Here is a 17,532-nt window from a genome sequence, read left to right as displayed (position 1 = left end):
GTCGGGTCACAGCACATCGGCCGTCATCGGGTCTGTTCGTCGGGCGTAGTTAGGGTTTTTCTTTTAAGTTAGGCTAGGGTTTAGGCCACCATCGCCTGTCCTGAAGAACAGCCAACAGGATTTGGGACTTGTGCGGAAGGCTCACGTCAGTGCCATCTTCGATGGATCTCCTGGCTCTTCCTCTCCTGAGGCCCAGAAGGACCAAAGGATTGAGGTAGCCAGCAACACCACAATCGTCCTCCCTGCACCTAGACTATGTTTTAGAATCTGTACTGTGCTGCATCTTTTAACCATTTGTGCTTGTTTGTTGCTATGTAAATATAGTTTGTGGTTTACATCTTTACTGAAAAGTCTCAGTATTTCTTTATGCGCCGCAAACCAATGACCACTGAAAAAGGGCCCCCCCCCGGTGATAGAGTCACGAATTTGTTGTCCACAGTTTGTAACCCTGTTAAATTGAAGTGGCTAATTGGCATCTCACATAATTTCTTTACAGTGATAGAAATGTAGCCGTGTTAGTCTGGGGTAGTTGAAGCAAAATGCAGGACAATGTAGCACTTTAAAGACTAACAAGATGGTTTATTAGATGATGAGCTTTCGTGGGCCAGACCCACTTCCTCAGATCAAATCCACTATTTGATCTGAGGAAGTGGGTCTGGCCCACGAAAGCTCATCATCTAATAAACCATCTTGTTAGTCTTTAAAGTGCTACATTGTCCTGCATTTTGCTTCAATTTCTTTACAGTTACTAGAGGAACACAATAACCACACAAGAGTCAAGTGAAAACATAACTTTTTATTTACAAAAGGAGGGGGGGGACCTTTAACTGGGAGAAGGAGGGAGGGGACCTTTAACTGGGAAAAGGAGGGGGGCAGTTACTGGGACGGGTGGCCCCTGCGAGCGCCCCTCTGGGGGCGGACCTGCCCATGCTGGGCAGACCGCGTCGGGGCAGCCTGTACGGTGAGGTGGCCACGAGTAGGAGCACGAGTAGGAGCACGGTCAGGGTCAGGAGCAGGGGCAGGGGCAGGGGCAGGGGCAGGAGCAGGAGCAGGAGCAGGAGCTGGGAGAGGAGCAGGGATAGGAGGGGGCATGGGCTGTGCTCCGGGAGGGATGGCGGGGGCATGCGGTCCGGCCATGCCGTAGTGGATGGCATGTATTAAATGTGCCGTCAGGGTGCCCATTGTGGCGCGCATCTCGCGGCATTCCTCCAGGAACGCAGCCCATCCCTCCTGACGCCACTCCTGGTCCCCCTGCACACGCTCCGCAATGGAGGTCTGGATCCCCTCCACCGCGGTGACGTGACGCCGAAGCAGCTGGTCCCGGTGTCGGAGCCTGGGCCTCCGGGCTTGGGCAGCTGGTGGTGCCGCTGCTGCTGGAGTCGCGGGTCTGGTGCTGGGTCCCGCTGCAGGGAAGAGAAGAAAGGACGGGTCAGTCAGGCAGGCCGTCCACTGTCCCCACACCTCCATGCCCTCCACCCCGGAGCCCAGGTGACCGCACAGTTGTGGCTTGGGCCCACTCGGTTCCCCTCCTGCTCCCGTGTTGTATGTTGGCAAGGAGGACCGCCCCTGGAGTAGGGTCCTCCCTCCAGTATTGTAAGCACCGGTCTGTATCCTGGCCCCGTGCAGGGCGGGAGGGTGCTTGTGCTGTGTTCACCTGTGGAACTCCCTGCCGGTGGACACTGTGAAAAGCTTAGGGCTAATCAGTGGTGTTTGACAGGGAGCGAGATGCATCCCCACAGCAGTGCCTGGGAGCACACCTATCAGTGGCAGTCTGGGCTCTCAGATCCCCTCGCGTGGGATATCTCCTGGACAGAACCAGAAGGGTGACTGGGTGGGGGGATGTCCCATCCTTGCAGCAAAATTCAGGGGCCCTTCTCCCTCTCACTATCCCTCCCGCAAACCTGGTAGCCCAGGGACAGGTGTGGCCACAGTGGGGACTTCCCTCGGGGAACCTGCCAAGGCACTGGGAGCAGGTGAAGTACTCGGTGGGGGTCCACGGTCACAGGACTGTGACGCTGCGCTTATCCCAGGAGCAGCTGGCTGTGCCTCACAGCCAGGCATGGGACAGTGTGCCGTTCCCTGTGCTGCACCCCTTGGTGGAGCTGTGGGCTCTGGGCTGAGTCCCTGGGGCCCTGGCCGGTTCCAGCCGGCATCCACCCTTCCCCCGGTCCTGCCGAATGTGTGCGAGGAGCACGGTCCCAGGCGTGCCCTGCAGCTGCCTGCCACGGCCACCTGCCGCTCGGTCACCAGGCTGCACGTGGTTGCACGTGCTGCTAACTGCCTCATGCTACGCAGCGTGCAGCTCACGTGGCCTGAATGACATACTCTACCCCTCCCTCCTCCGGGCACCTGGCTCTCCCTCCCTCCCGCCCTCCGCCCCCCGCCCTTTGGAAGTGTAACCTGCAAAAACTCACCAGTGGGTTCCTCCCCGGCCACAGAGGAGCTGCTGGAGGGGGCCTGCTGGGTGGCAAAGCTGGCCTCCTCTCCCGACACGCCACCACTGTCGTCTCCCTCCTCCGGCTCGGTGGGACGGTTGATGGGGGGGTGCTGGCAGGTGTCTACAGGGACAGCTGGGGCTTGCGGGGCTGGCTCGCCCAGAAAAGAGTGCAGCCTCGCAAAATAGGGGCAGGCATCGGGTCCTTCTCCCCTCCCCTCCGTGGCCCACACGTACCCCAGCCGCAGCTCCTTCACCTTGGAGAGCACCTGCTCGCAGTTGCGGCTGGGGTGGCCTTGCTGGGCCAGGTTCCATGCCAGACGGGTGTACAGCTCGGCGTTCCGGCGGCGGGACTGTAGGTCATGGAGACCCTCCTCCTCCTCCCACAAGTCCAGGAGGGTCTCCAGCTCCCTGGGGGTCCAGGATGGGGCCCTACGTTTCCGGCCCCTGGGGGCTTCCTCCCCTGCCCCGGGTGACGGTGGCTGACGACCACCTGGAGCTGCCATGCCTGTGCTGAGGTGGCTGGGCAGCACAGTTGCCACGTGGCAGAGCTGGGAAGGGTGGTCTCTGGGGGGCTCCTGCCACGTGCGGCCAGTAGCGTGCGCGCTCTTTAAGCCCTCGGGTTACACAGAAGTCCGCGGCTTCTACGGTGTCTCCCGCTGTCCAAACCGCTTTTTTCCGTTTCTTCTGCTTTTCCGGAAAAGCTGTCTACACTGGCCCTTTTCCGGAAAAGCTTTTCCGGAAAAAGGACTTTTGCCCGAGTGGGAGCAGCGTAGCGTTTCCGGAAAAGCGGCTGATTTTGTACAGTACAGCGTCGATGCTTTTCCGGAAATTCAAGCGGCCAGTGTAGACAGCTCGCAGCTTATTCCGGAAAGTGGCTGCTTTTCCGGAATAAGTGGCCCAGTGTGGACACAGCCTAGCATTTTTGCATGATGTATGCCCAGGGTGTGTACAAACAGTTATAAATACATGCTGGAAATATTACTACAATTTGTTCAAACCAGGCATTTTAGGGGAGATGGTAAACAGATCTGTCTTAGACAAAGGAATGTGTATTTGATTCTCTGACCAGCTTGTTCTTCAGACAAATACAATTAACTGTTAAGTAACAAGAGAGTAAAAAACTCAGAGCTTCCTTTATCACCAGACTTTATGTTGCCTTGCAGTTTGAATAAACTTTATTTTGAGGTGTGAGCCTCAGAAGAATCCATTTAAAAGGTTTATTAGTCTATATAGAAGGGGTGTGTGAACCTCAAGTGGTAAACAATTGAATTAACTGTATATAATATTATTACATTGTAAGAGAGAGATCTTTTATGAAACCCTATGACACAATAGTGATTAATAACAGGATGAACTGCATGTGTTAACACTGAACAGGAAATTATGAATACTCATTGATATTAGTCTTTCCTTTCTGTGACTAAGTGGAAAAACAAGCTTTCCTACAGATAGGAGGGAAGGCAGCTGTCCATCTGCCTCCAATGAAACTATGGAAATTATCCGACCAAAAATACTGGAAGCTGTATTTACACAGAGACCAATAGGGGGAAGTGAAGACCACAAGAAAGAAAAACAGCATGAGGTCCTGCTGCCTCTTGAAAAGAAGTTAACTGAACTTTGGAAGATAAAAGCAAGGACTTACACCATCTTTGGCATCCATTACCAGACAGACAAAAGGAAATAGAGCTCTTGGAAAAACCTGTGTCCTTCCACCAAAGATGGGAGAAGAGGGAAAGGAGGAAGAAAGGACCGAAAGTTTCTGGAAACCGAATATAGGTGAGAAACCCTGTTGAACAAGGCCTGTACCCTGCTAGATTACATGTATGTTTTCACTTTTATTTGTTTTATTCCTTGGTATCACTTGACATACATCCCATGTTAATACATTTGTTTTATTTTTACTATAAACCAACTCGGTGTTGTGTTTAAATGGAAGGGTTGTTTACCCCAGTTAAGTTGAAAAGCTGTAAGATGATGTTGTGTGTTCAAAGAAATAACATAGTTCATTTGTTCTCTAAGTTGCCCCAGAAAGGGATGGACGGTACACAGCTTATGTTTCTGTGAAAATTTGGGATTGGAAGTGTGTTGGGGTCCCTTTGCTGGTTGTAACCAAGTCTGGTGGAAGCCAGAGTGGAACTGCATACAGGGATCAGAACTGCTGAAATAAGGCTGTCTAGAACACAGGAATTTCAGGGTGTGACCTGCATACCTGTAGACTGGCTGTGAGAATCCCAAGTTGCTACAGTAGCAAAGCATTGTAAAATGCAGATTGCAGGGCAAATAGCGATACAACCTCTCCCCCAAACTAATGTGCATTGCACACTGATCCATAACAAGATAGAGGTATATGTACCTAAAATTACTCATGTACACATTTGCATGATCAGAACCTGAATATGGAGAAGGTAAATCAGGTGTTTTTAGCTATTACTGGGATACAATTTGAAATGAAAAGATAAATGGATTTAAAAGTGGTGAAATTTTTTTTTTTTAAAGTGTGCACTTAACTGTGGAACTCATTACCAGAAGATACGTAGATTCCTAGAGTTGAGTAGGATTTTAAAAAGGGTAGGATAGTTTTATAGTTAATGAGAACTTTCACGGTTATGTTAGTGTGAAGGGTTTAGATGACTCAATGGGCCAATTAACTATCTAAGCTGCATCTGGAGGAGATGGCAAGGACTAATTAGAGATGAGAGTCAGCTGCACAGATAAAGACTGGTATTGTATAAAGCCAAGAAGCTGGTCGTTATAGAAAGAGAGACCCACAGTCACTCTCTGGGTGAGAGAAGGTAAGATATATGTAAAGCCCTGGACATCCACATCTGCAGATATCTGCAGCTCACTTTTGTATCTAGAACCCAGCAAATTTGTGGGTATCTGCATCCACGGATGTCAGTGTGGATATCCGCGTCTCATTTTTGCAGATACAGATGTGGATACAAATTTTGTATCCGTGCAGGGCTCTAAAGATATGATGGAGCCCAGGGATACAACAGTAAGGTTTAGCAATGTCTGACACTGACTGCTTGTTGTAGGGTTCTGGGCTAAAGAGTGGGCCCAGGTTACTCTATCAGTCACGGGGGAAGTGGCACTCCTAAAAGGCAGTGAATGGGAGGAATGTTTGAGGGTACATCTAGACTACCGGGTTTTGTCGACAGAAGTTTTGTCGACAAAGAGCATCCAGACACATTGAGTTCTGTCGACAAAGCAAGCTGCTTTGTCGACAGAACCCTGTAGTCTAGACGCAACCCTACAGGCATTAACATCTTCTGTCGACAGAACTCTGTCGACAGAAGGTGTTATGCCTCGTAAAATGAGGTATACCAGCGTCGACAAAACTGCTGAGTTCTGTCGACGTTATGTCGACAGAACTCAGCGGTAGTGTAGACGCTGGTATAGTTTTGTCAACAAAAGTCCACTTTTGTCGACAAAACTCAGTAGTCTAGACACACCCTGAGACAGTGAGATCCAAGACACTCTGATACTACAGGAAGAAGGACTACATTGACCTGGCTGGAGAACTTGGAGAGAAGCTGAATACTGAGGGAGTGAGGCACAGAGAGTGATGGAGTGCAACTACAGGAAGAGGCATTGGCCTGGCAGAGGTAATTCCCATCAGTGAGTAAAGAACCCCAGGCCATTTAGATAAAAGTATTTAACAGCATAAATCCTTGTTCTATAGAGAATTAACTAATTACTAACTGTCTGGTATTACCAAAAAAACCCTCTCTATATATGCAGGCCATTAAATAATTTTCCATTTATATACTTTCTTGATCCTTACTCTGAAACATCTGGTACTAACCATTGTTAGAGACAGAATACCTGACTAGATAGGCAGACTATTAATCTAATCTGGTATGACACATTTCTATGTAATGTTCCACAAGACTCTTTTCCACCATAAACATTGCTGTTTATCCTTTAATTATCAATTGTCCATTGTCTTTTTGCTGATTTTCAATAAACATGACAGATTCTATATTCAAGATTTGAAAAAAACTGTCAACTAACATTTCATGAGACTCATACAAGCATGATTATGGGAATGGCCTGTTTCTAGTGTATGCTTCCTTTGTGAACCAGAGAATTGTCAGCAGACACTTATGCAGATCCCCAGAATATACTTTATGTATTAAAAATGGAAATAGCGCCCTTAGTTGTCCTAACATTAGTAAGAAAAACTGCATTCACTTTTATAGGGGAAAATGTATTCTAATGAGTATCTTGCACTCAGATTTTTTTTTATGATGACCAGAAAAATTATTACTGGAAGGGGGAAAACAATAGTATATCTAATGTGAAAGTTCATCTCTGCACAAAGCAGTGTAGTATATAAATTTGCACTTACTTTCATTTTTACTGTTCTCTCCCAAACATAACTTGGCAGCTTCTACTGCTCTTGGACTGGTAAAAATTAATCCCCCATAACAATCTGGATGAGAAAGCTACCAACACACAATTTAAAAAATATATTTAGATAACCTCTGGTAAGTTACAGTAAATATTACATGTTTACAGCATGAATTTTACAATCAAATATTTTGATCACTTAATAAAAATAGCAGAAATATTAATCAGATTGATAACAAAAAGGTGAACAAACTTTCAAACAAGATGTTAACTCTGAAAACCTGAATTTAGGAACAGACAGATTCTTTTCATCAGACTAAAATGTGAGAATAGTGTATGGTGGATATGAAATTCTTATAGGGAAAGTTAATAATTATTACTAGCAGTAACCCAGAAAGTAGCATGAGGTCAGGACTTGACTCACTGCCAGGATGAAGAATAATTCAGATCACTGGCTGTCTATGCAAAAAACACCACCATTTTTTTCTGGTTTTTTTCCTGACCTATTAAGAGTCCTAAATTCTAGACTATTTTCTTGCAAGGCAGCAGATACACATCCATGGCAAAGGCCTCTAGCGACTATGGACTAGTATTATAGCCATTGCAAGACTGGACATAGATCATCCCAGTTGAATCGGTCAGGTTAGTTACATTAGACGGGACTACACACCATCTTAGGATTTCAAGGGTAGGAGGCTAGGTTAGCATGTTCAGTGAAGTTCTTCATTGTCATTCTAGTTATTACAGTGATACAATTTGAAATGAAAAGATAAATATGTTTAAAACTTGTGAAAATATTTTAAAAAAACAGTAGCAGTTTTGAGAGATGAGACTAACAAGATACATACTTATGGAGGGGACTGGAGTTGAGGAAAAGTTCTTTAGCTCCCTATCAATTCAAGAAAGAAACAGCACGGAGGGGATATTATTAAAGCAGGATTAGTCTCTGTAGTTTGGCAGTCATGGGGCATAATTTCTTCAACAGAACTATTAAAAGGTTTAAATCTTACCTTCTCAAAGAAACTTTGAAGAGACACAAATTCAAATGACAAAACAGGGATTAAGGTTGCCTCAAATCCATATAATCCCAATTCCTGTGGATAAAAGTGTATCTAGTCATTGGAACGCATTACAAATACTGATTATTTATATTTAAAATAATGGGCTATTTAGTAGCAGAATTATTCAACTACTTTTCTGAACTAAAATCCAACAGTTTATGGATTTTTTTATTTGTTGGTGAATTTAGTGCTGCTGAAAGATACTGAATGGACAGCCCTTCTATTTATCTATTGAAGAAGTATAGTATAAACTGTCTTACATCATTGATGTGCCTTAGTACTGTACCTAAAAGCTCAATCCTGCAAATTGGTAAATACATACGAAGGTTCTTTAAAGCTAGTGGGACTATCTGCATAAGTAAAAACTGCCTCATGAACAGAGTCTGCAGAGAAAAGGCCAATTCTAAGGGTAATAGGTATTTCTGTATCCAATTATGTTATTGGACTCTCAACTGACAGTTAAAATTTTTTGCAACAATTATAAAATATTGTAATCGTAATTATGATCTACTTGAAAGCAAACTGACATTCATTCATTTACCCAGTTAAAAACTAAGTTCAATAACAACCCCTCTTTCAGCCTCACAATGGATGATTACTCAGCTAAAACTATTTTTTATAATTGTCAAGTTATACTGGTAAGTAAGTTTTCTCATTAGATGCTAACATTTCAAACACTTTTCCCCTAGCTTTTTGACTGAATAGGCTTTTGATTGTAACACCCAAACATATCTATCTTGTTTAATTGCTAATTATTCATATTAATTATAATATTGAAAATTAAGAAACAATGCAAGGGATAACCTTTTTGCCCCCACCCCCAATGTCACTTACTTGAATATAAGGATCTGGTCCTGAGTCTCTGTCTTTGGGCTCCTTCAGTAACAGAACCTTCATTGTTTACCAAAGAATGGCTAAAGAACACTGAAACACAACAAAGAAATATCTCAGTTAGATCTAGAGGACATTTCTCTGTACAATGGCAGTAAAAGTCATACACCAGAAGAAACAGGATAATTGAGAGATGCACTATGGTTTACATGATGAGTAAGCAGTTAACGAACATTCTCTGGGAGTGAATATCCACCCTGATAAGGCCAGCAGAAAGCATGTTGGTTTTGGATGATATATCTTACAGAGAAACAAACAATAAAAATGAACAAAAGATTGCACTTTAAAAGAAAACACTTTCTAATAAAAGGAATAATAACCTCTATATTAACAAAGTAACATAATGAACTTACAGCTTTTGCTATTTTATCCTATATCGGTTCCTATACCTACCTCATTACATGCTATTTAAGCAGCATCCAAAGGTGCACTAAGTGACATGACTAACATCTGTCACATTTATTCTTTTGTCCTCTCCCAGAGAAAAAAAAGTATCTGTAGTAGAGTGTTTTATCTTGGAATTTATTTTTAAAATATGTACATTTCAGAGCACACATTTAGAAATGAAGTCAACAGAAACTTTGAGAGCTCAATATGTCTGAAAATCAGGCCCCACTGAAGTCAATAAGACCAGCTATTCATACTTAAAATTAGGTATGAGACATGAAAGTGACATCTCTGCTACAGGAGGATGCAATATCAGAGCTGTCAGTAGAATTCATAATAATACTTCCTATTGTTGAAGTGTTGATCATGTCACCTGAGATAAGTCTCGGAGGGGTAACAGTGTTAGTCTGTAACTTGAAAATAATGAGTAGGCCTGTGGCACCTTAGAGACTAACAAAAATATAGTGTCCTGAGCTTTCGAGGGCAAAATCCACTTCTTCAGAAGATGAGCTGGAGTAGAAAAGCTGAGATAAGGTTGTGATGAAAGCTGCATGATAGTAAGTCTGATTTTGACACACATATCCTCTTACATTTTCATCTGAGGAAGATATTCCCATGAACATTTTTATACTTAATTTAAAGAGGCAGCAAATATTTTGGGAGTTGTAATAGAGCTTTTTTTCCCCTCGGAAATAAATATATTTATCATTTTTCAGACATTTATAACTTTGAAATAAAATTCCATAAACTATAAAGTCAAACTAAACAAAGAATGGCATACCCTCTTGGCAGGATATATGATATTAGAATTTTGATTTTGAAACAAAAGGCATTCACTTTTCCTATTTACTATATCTCCACTAGTCACCCTACCATGTAGAATCATAAAATACTAAAACAGGAAGGGACCTCGAGAGATCATCAAGTCCAGTCCCCTACCCTCATATAAGGACCAAGAACCATCTAAATCATCCTTCATAGATGTCTGTCTAACCTGATCTTAAATTATCTCATTCCACAACCTCCCTAGGCAATTTATTCCAGTGTTTAACCACTCTGAGGCTGTCTAGACTGCATCCCTTTTCCGTAAAAGGGATGCAAATTAGACACATCGCAATTGCAAATGAAGCAGGGATTTAAATCCCCCCCGCTTAATTTGCATAAACATGGCTGCCGCTTTTTTCCGGCTCGAGCTTTGCCGGAAAAAAGCACCAGTCTAGATGAGGATCTTTCAGAAAATAAAGCCTTTTCCGAAAGATCCCTTATTCCTCTTAAAATAAGGAATAAAGGATCTTTCGGAAAAGGCTTTATTTTCTGAAAGATCCCCGTCTAGACTGGCGCTTTTTTCCAGCAAAGCGCCGGGCCGGAAAAAAGTGGCAGCCATGTTTATGCAAATGAAGCGGGGGGGATTTAAATCCCTGCTTCATTTACAATTGCGATGTGTCTAATTTGCATCCCTTTTACAGAAAAGGGATACAGTCTAGACACAGGCTGACAGGAAAGTTTTCCTAATGTACAACTCAAATCTCCTGTGCTGCAGTTTAAGCCCATTGCTTCTTGTGCTATCATCAGCGGCCAAGAAGAACAATTTCCCCCCTCCTCCTGTGACATCCTATTAATATCTAAAACCCGCTACCATGTCCCCTCTTAGTCTTCTCTCTTCCAAACTAAACAAGCCCAGTTCTTTCAGCCTTGCCTCATAGCTGTTTTCTAGACCTTTAATCATTTTTGTTGATCTTCTCTGGACCTTCTCCAGTTTTCCACATCTTTCTTGAAATGTGGTGCCCAGAAATAGACACAATACTCCAATTGAGGCCTAATCAGCACAGAGTAGAGAGGAAGAATTACTGCTTGTGTCTTGCTCACAACACTCCTGTTGATGCATCCCAGAATCATGTTTGCTTTTTTTGCAACAGTGTCATACTGTTGACTCATATGTAGCTTGTAGTCCACTATGACCACTAGATCCCTTTCTGCAGTACTCCTTCCAAGACAGTCGCTTCCCATTCTGTACGTGTGAAATGATTTGTTCCTTCCTAAGTGGGGTACTTTGCATTTGTCCTTATTAAACTTCATCCTGCTTACCTCAGACCATTTCTCCAGTTTGTCCAGATCATTTTGAATTATGACCCTGTTCTCCAAAGTAGTTGCAACCCCTCCCAGCATGGTATCATCTGCAAACTTAATAAGAGTACTCTAAATTGTTGATGAAGATAATGAATAGAACAAGTCCCAAAACAGACCCTTGAATAACCCCTCTTACAGCATGACTGTGAACCTTTAATAACTACTCTCTTAGAATGGTTATCCAGTCAGTTATGCATCCACCTTACAGCTTAGATGGAGCAACTATATTTGCAGTTTATTGATAAGGTCATGCGAGACTATAAGATTTAAGCATTTCAAAACTTCAACCAGTTAATGATTTAACACTTAAGAACAATGAACTTAAAGCACTGCAGTTCAGTGTGGAACTGGCAAAGTTAAGAGTCACTGAAGGAAAATCCATTTTTGGAAGAATGTGTGAAATGTACTACGGCACAGTTCTCCTCTTGTAGAAGTCAGCAAGTCCACAGGAGCCAGGGTAGATCTAAATCAGTGTTTCTCAAAGTGAACCATGGATCCACTCTAAGAAAGCTGCTAAGAGGCCACTCCAGTTTGCTTACTTACCAGCTCCATGGCTGTGGAGTCGGTAAGGATACAAACCAGATTGGCCTGGTAGCAGCTTTCTCAGAGTGGGTCTACGCATCACATTGAGAAACACTGATCTAAGTCCAAGGTGCCTCCCTGTGGCTAATACACCTGATAAGATACACAGGAGGACAACTTTGCTCCAAATTCCATTATATAGACCTGTGGCATGCTAGCCACTAGCCACATGCGACTATTGGGCCGATTGAGTGTGGCCATTTTGCTATAGTGGCTACTGCTTCAGAACTGATTGGACACCACGGATATAGACTATCTAGAATAGGCTTTTGTTTGTTGCTCAGGTTCTTTCAAGCCAGAGGATGACAGCGTGCGGGGTGCAGGAATCAGGGCAGGGGCTTAGGGGAGTGGGCGGGAGGAGGGGCGGTCAGGGCAAGAGACTGGGGATGTAGGAGGTGCAAGAATCAGGGCTGGGGGTGAGGAGGGGCTCAAGTCAGGGTGGAGGCGCAGGCGTCAAGGCAGGGTGTTGGGAGAAGGGGGCTTCCGGGGAAGGAGATGGGAGGCTCAGGGTAGGGGTTGGACACTGGTTTCTCCCTGGATGCACCCCCAACCACCAGCTTCTCCTTGGGGCCATACCTGGGCAGTGAGGGGCCGCACACTCCCTCCAGGGCCACACTCCCTGCCCGCAGGCTTCTTCCCAGGGCTGGCCTGAGATAGGGGAGGGGGCCACATAGGCTGCCTGTTGCTTCTCTCTACTTCCTTCTCCCCAGGGCCAGCCTAAGGATAGGGAGGGTCGCATAGGCCATCTGCTGGTGCTCCTTGGGGCCAGACCAGGACAGCAGGGGCCATGCGGCAGCTGCTCTCTGGGGCAGGCTGGGGTTGCAGAGCTGTGCTCCCAGCCAGTGGCTGCTTGCTGGGGAGCTTGCTGCCCCTTTGTGGTCATGTGAGTATAACTGTCCCTGCTATCACAACCTTCCCTTTCTGTTTGATGCCCTCCCCTCCAAAAAACCCCCCACATTCCACGCACATCCCCTTTAAGGATGTTAAGTAATGGTTAATAGACTGGTCAAGTAGTTGATGGAATTTCCATCAACTACTGGATAGGCACTTCAGCATTCCTTCTTTGAAATGTAAAAGGGGAGTCCCCAGCTCAACCTGGGCCCCATGTGTGGTAGTACTGCACAGCTGATCCTGGGCTCAGCTGTACAGTGCTGTGCTTTGAAGTACCCTCTTTTCTGCCTCTATCTGATGGAGGCAACAAGCAGGGGAGGGGGGGAGGCAATTAACTAACTATCTGACCAACCCCTCTTATCTGTCCTATGTCCCAAGGGTGCCAGGTCCATCCATCACCATACTTGTATTGGATGACCCCAGGTTGGGTGGGTGGGGCTTGAACCCTCAACCTCTGGAGGCAGGTACTGGAGTAGCCCCTGAATGCCCTATATTCTGGGTCCCCCCTTATCTGTCCTATGTATGTCCCAAGGGTGCTAGCTCTGTCCCTTGGGAGCCTGGGTTGGCTGTCCCCAGGGGGAGGCAGGGCTTGAGCCCTTGACCTCTGGCTTCAGAGGGGGGGTACCTTATCAATTGTGCCACTGGAATAGTCCTCCAACCTCCCTACATTCTGTCCATTATCCTGGCACAACCAAACCTTGACCTTGCTTTAAGTTATGATAAGAGGAAGCTGGTAGTCCTAGCTCTTACCATGCAGGGTGAGTTCTTGAACAAATGGACTCAAAGATGGATGGACAGACAGACATAGAAGCAGCTGTATAAGGTCTCAACTTTGATCTACTTTATCAAGTCCTCAAGAGGTATGTTCATATCTGCCTGTCTCTGAGTATATACATGTTGCTGATTTTATTTCATACTTTTTTTAAAGGAAATTTAAATAGAAAAACTGTAACTTACTCTTAAAAGTTGTTTCAGTAATTACTACAACTGCTAGCTCTGTCTGAAACATGAACTTACAAACTCTTCCAAAATATACATCACTAATTATGGTATCATGAGATTTCCTGGGCGCAACCCACTTCTTAAGATGAATGGAGTTTAAGGGGACCAGGTTATTTAGAACCTGGACCCCTTAAACTCCATTCATCTGAAGAAGTGGGCTGCGCCCACGAAAGCTCATACCACTATGTTTTTTGTTAGTGTCTAAGGTGCTGCAGGACAAATCAGTGTTTTTAAAGATTTTTCAATTACAGACTAATATGGCTTCCCCTCTGCAACTTAATCACTAATTACAGACAATAGATATACTAATTATATGAAATAGACAACATACATATAATAAGGACATTTTAAAAAAATCATTTAAACTCTTTGAAGATAGAAGTATAATGTTTAATAATACTAAGAATGAAATAGTAAAAAATGTGAATCTAAGAAAAAAAACAAAAACCCTCCCAAACTGTGTATCACAAGTTGATAATTCTACTAGGGAAGAGCAAAAAAAGCCAAACCAGAGTTACAAAACCTCAGAATGAAATAACTGTTGATTCAGGTGCATTCTGAAAGGAGGGGAGTTGTCACTGATGTTTTGTGTGTACAGCCTCTCCCCAGCTTACGAACCGGTTACGGACCAAGCAATTGGTCATAACTCGGTTTGTTCGTAAGTCAGACCCCTTATAGTTACACGCGAACGCGCTGTTCATAAGCGCAGATTGCGTTCGAAAGTCAGGGTCCACATTTACGACAGCTTTGGTCGTAAATGCGAACGGTCGTAAGTCGACCATTCGCAACTCAGGGACCGGCTGTAGTCAGAACTAAATTATCTCCCCATTATGTATCCTTGTTGTGTGTCAAATACTGAATACTAATAAACTGGTAAAACTTATCCATACTTATAAAAGTTATTATAAGATTCCAACAACAAATGAAGTCTACTGATTAGTTCTTATGAGCAAAATCCATATTAAAACTAAAGTAAAATTATAGGTAAAAGTCTTTTAATATCACACACTACTTTAATATGGAATTAGCTGAATGCCCACTATAAACAGAAATCACACAACCTATATTTTGGACGCGGCTCATCTGGTTTACTCTGAGTAAGCCAGTTTGCTCCCGATACCATGAACATCTTTGGCTTGTTTTAATTTCTTCCAGAAGGCAACTACTTTATTGATTTCAAAGGCATTGCAAAGTATGTGACAAAGCAGAATTTGGGACAGAGTGGCTGCAGGTTTGTGCACTCATGTAATGGCCATGCTAGTGTCCTTTCACCTCCTGTAAAATTTACCGGGCTTTTTAGCAACTTCAAATCTCTCTGAAACTTGAGCCATCTTTTCTTTCACAGTTCTGGCAGCTTTATTTGGCAGATATGTTGGCATGTGTGATCAAATGTGTAGTGATATAATGCACCAGTATGGCAATGCTCTCACACAGCAGGGATATCTTATAGAAGAGAAAAATCTTGCATTGTTTTTACTACAACCTCTCAAAACCCCATTTTTCTTACTAATTATGCTTTAGGAAAACTGACATCACTGTGAATGTAGGCATAATGCCACCCTAACAGATGGGGATGAGTACTGACAGCCAAGAAGCTGAGTATGGGCAAATATGTATGTTGAACATCATATTCCCAAACCAGAAATGTTGAAACAGATGTTATTGCTGAACGTGTACTCTCATGACTAAGGGAATATACCATCCTTCAACTATAAATTGGATTTTCTTTAGAAATAATACTTACAGCTTTTGCAGCGTATTACAATGTGTTATAGGCACTACAGAATCAGGAATAATAATCTATATTTATAATGGATTCTTCAAGCCCTTGAGACTGAAAAGGTGCCCCCTGAAATTGGCTAATGAATTATTATTCTGAACAGCTGGATTCCTGCTGAATAAATTGAAAGGGTATAGGACACTGTGTGAGACATTTCTGCTGCATAAAAGAGTGCTATGCATTCTAGTAATGGTGAAAATACAAGAATATTACACTCAACTTCCTTGCAATGTACAGTGAGTTCCCAAATACAATTAAACACGTTATATATTTCTCATGCAGTATACACAAACTTGTGACTAACATTTAAAAAAAATTCTGTATAGAAAAGGAAAATGAAGTCCAATTTCCAATGAAGTAGCTGTTGACAAGCCCCCCGATGGAGGGTAATTTACCCTAGGGCCTGGCCCTTCTAAAGGGCCAGGGTTCCTGGCTGCTGCTACTTCTGTGACAGTGGCCACAGCTCCAGGTGCTTTAAATTGCCACAGAAGTGCCGTACGGCACGCTGTAGAGCTCTACATGCACTCTGGCCAACTTTGAGAGCTGACAGCAGGACCACGCTTCTGGGTGATGTTGTGAGCTGGCTGCCCTAACCCCATCCCTTCTGGGCATGCCAAGCTAGGCACCCCCACATTGCCCAAGGGTCCAGCAATCCTGTCAGCTCCCCTTGCTGTTGATTTAGATCTGTGAAGCAGAAATGTTCCTATGGCCAATTCTTTGAAAGTCAAAGTCACAAAACAGAGAAGCTACATCTACACTGCAGGCTTCTCGTGCAAGAACTGTTTTGCAGAAGAGTTCTTGTGCAAAAAGTCTTCCACAAGAGCGTGTCCACACTGCCATGTGCTTTTGTGCAAGAGGGTCCTTGGCTGTGTGGGCGCTCTCTTGCGCAAGAAAGCTCAGATGGCCATTTTAGCCATAGGAGCTTCTTGCGCAAGAGATTCATTTTGCCTGTCTACACTGCCTTCTTGTGGAAGAGCTCATGCGCAAGTGGGCTTATTCCTCATGGGGAGAAGAATAACTCTTCCAGAAGAAGCCCTGTTTTCTGACGCTGTACTGTAAATTTACTTGCACAAGAACACGTGTGCAGTGTAGACACTCTGCAAGTTTTTGCACAAGAACAATTGTTCTTGCACAAAAATCCTGCAGACATAGCCAGACAGTCACTAGGCAAATCATAGGCCAAACATGGACCACTGGATGCTCTGGTTACAGCCCCTACCCTAAATCTTTTTATTTATTCATTTTTTTTTTGTTATTTTCTCTGGAGTCTGGACGCTTGACTATAACTTGACCAAAAAGTTTTGACTTTGTCAAAAATTATTGACTACTGCTGCCTTAAAACAAGTAACTAAAGCCAATGTACTAGGCTAATTCAGAGTCCCTCCTTCAGGTGTTCCAACATTGCGAAGTCTTTGGTTCTTCAATGCTGATGGAAATTGTACCTGCAGGAAGGGGACTTGTGCCCTTTTTTGCTCCTTCATGATGTATAAAAGAGGCCTAAAAAGTGAGGGTGAGGAGAAGGGTTCTGCTGGATTATTAAATTAGTAATTCAGGTTTTTTTCTACCATGTAAAATGCCAAGAACCAATAGAAACCTCACAGGATTACAAAATCACAGAAGCAAACACACAAAAACGAAACTTTAAAAATGATGGGTTTTTTATTCACACCCCTTGGTTTCACAAACCCCTTGTAACAGTCGCAGAAGGGCAGCTGTGTTTGTCTGCAACTTTAAAAACGAACAGTCCTGTCGCACCTTAGAGACAAATATCTATGTTACCAACTAGCTATCAAGAGAGAGTATCAGGAGCTTTCCTGGACAAAACCCACTTCTTCAGATGAGACGAGCTTGAGGCAGAGAGGTCGGCGGGGCTTCGCCTGCTGTTACGTTCCCGAGCTCCCCACACACATGCCCAGCCGGTACTTCTGCTGCCATGTCCCGCAGACCGTGCCCCCTCCCCCCCCGCTCCATGTTTCCCTGCGCACCAAGAGCCTCGGCCACATTGCCCTGCCCCTCAA

General features: G+C 44.2%; 2 protein-coding genes across 4 annotated transcripts in view; both read right to left on the bottom strand.

The window, feature by feature from the left end:
- Nucleotides 1-17,532, bottom strand: part of UROS (uroporphyrinogen III synthase) — a 46,764-nt gene that overhangs the window by 28,988 nt on the left and 244 nt on the right. For 2 of the 3 annotated variants that reach the window (XM_075935289.1, XM_075935291.1), the window contains exons 2-4: nt 8,689-8,778; nt 7,804-7,887; nt 6,792-6,888 (exon numbers count right to left, since the gene is read on the bottom strand). In XM_075935289.1, coding sequence (XP_075791404.1) covers nt 6,792-6,888; nt 7,804-7,887; nt 8,689-8,751 — 244 coding nt within the window. In that variant the 5' untranslated portion in view covers nt 8,752-8,778. Of the gene's footprint in view, nt 1-6,791; nt 6,889-7,803; nt 7,888-8,688; nt 8,779-17,343; nt 17,498-17,532 lie in introns of those variants that run through there. The other variant, XM_075935290.1, reaches the window with a different exon arrangement.
- Nucleotides 818-5,715, bottom strand: LOC142830433 (uncharacterized). Its single transcript, XM_075935287.1, has 2 exons — nt 2,415-5,715; nt 818-1,403 (listed from the first exon to the last, which is right to left on the bottom strand). Exons 1-2 carry the CDS (start codon nt 2,938-2,940, stop codon nt 877-879), a joined length of 1,053 nt encoding a protein of 350 aa, XP_075791402.1. The 5' UTR covers nt 2,941-5,715; the 3' UTR covers nt 818-876.

The sequence above is a fragment of the Pelodiscus sinensis genome, chromosome 8 (genome assembly GCF_049634645.1).
Source record: "Pelodiscus sinensis isolate JC-2024 chromosome 8, ASM4963464v1, whole genome shotgun sequence".
Lineage (NCBI taxonomy): Eukaryota > Metazoa > Chordata > Testudines > Trionychidae > Pelodiscus > Pelodiscus sinensis.
Note: the sequence above shows the minus strand (reverse complement) of the source record. Positions and strands in the feature narration are given on the sequence as shown.

What these genes read in the sequence shown, in the direction of transcription:
- LOC142830433 (XM_075935287.1), bottom strand. Translation starts at nt 2,940, where the DNA reads ATGGCAGCTCCAGGTGGTCGTCAGCCACCGTCACCCGGGGCAGGGGAG. An exon ending in GGCCGGGGAGGAACCCACTG is followed by an intron (nt 1,404 to 2,414) that starts GTGAGTTTTTGC and finishes TCTTCCCTGCAG; the next exon opens with CGGGACCCAGCACCAGACCC.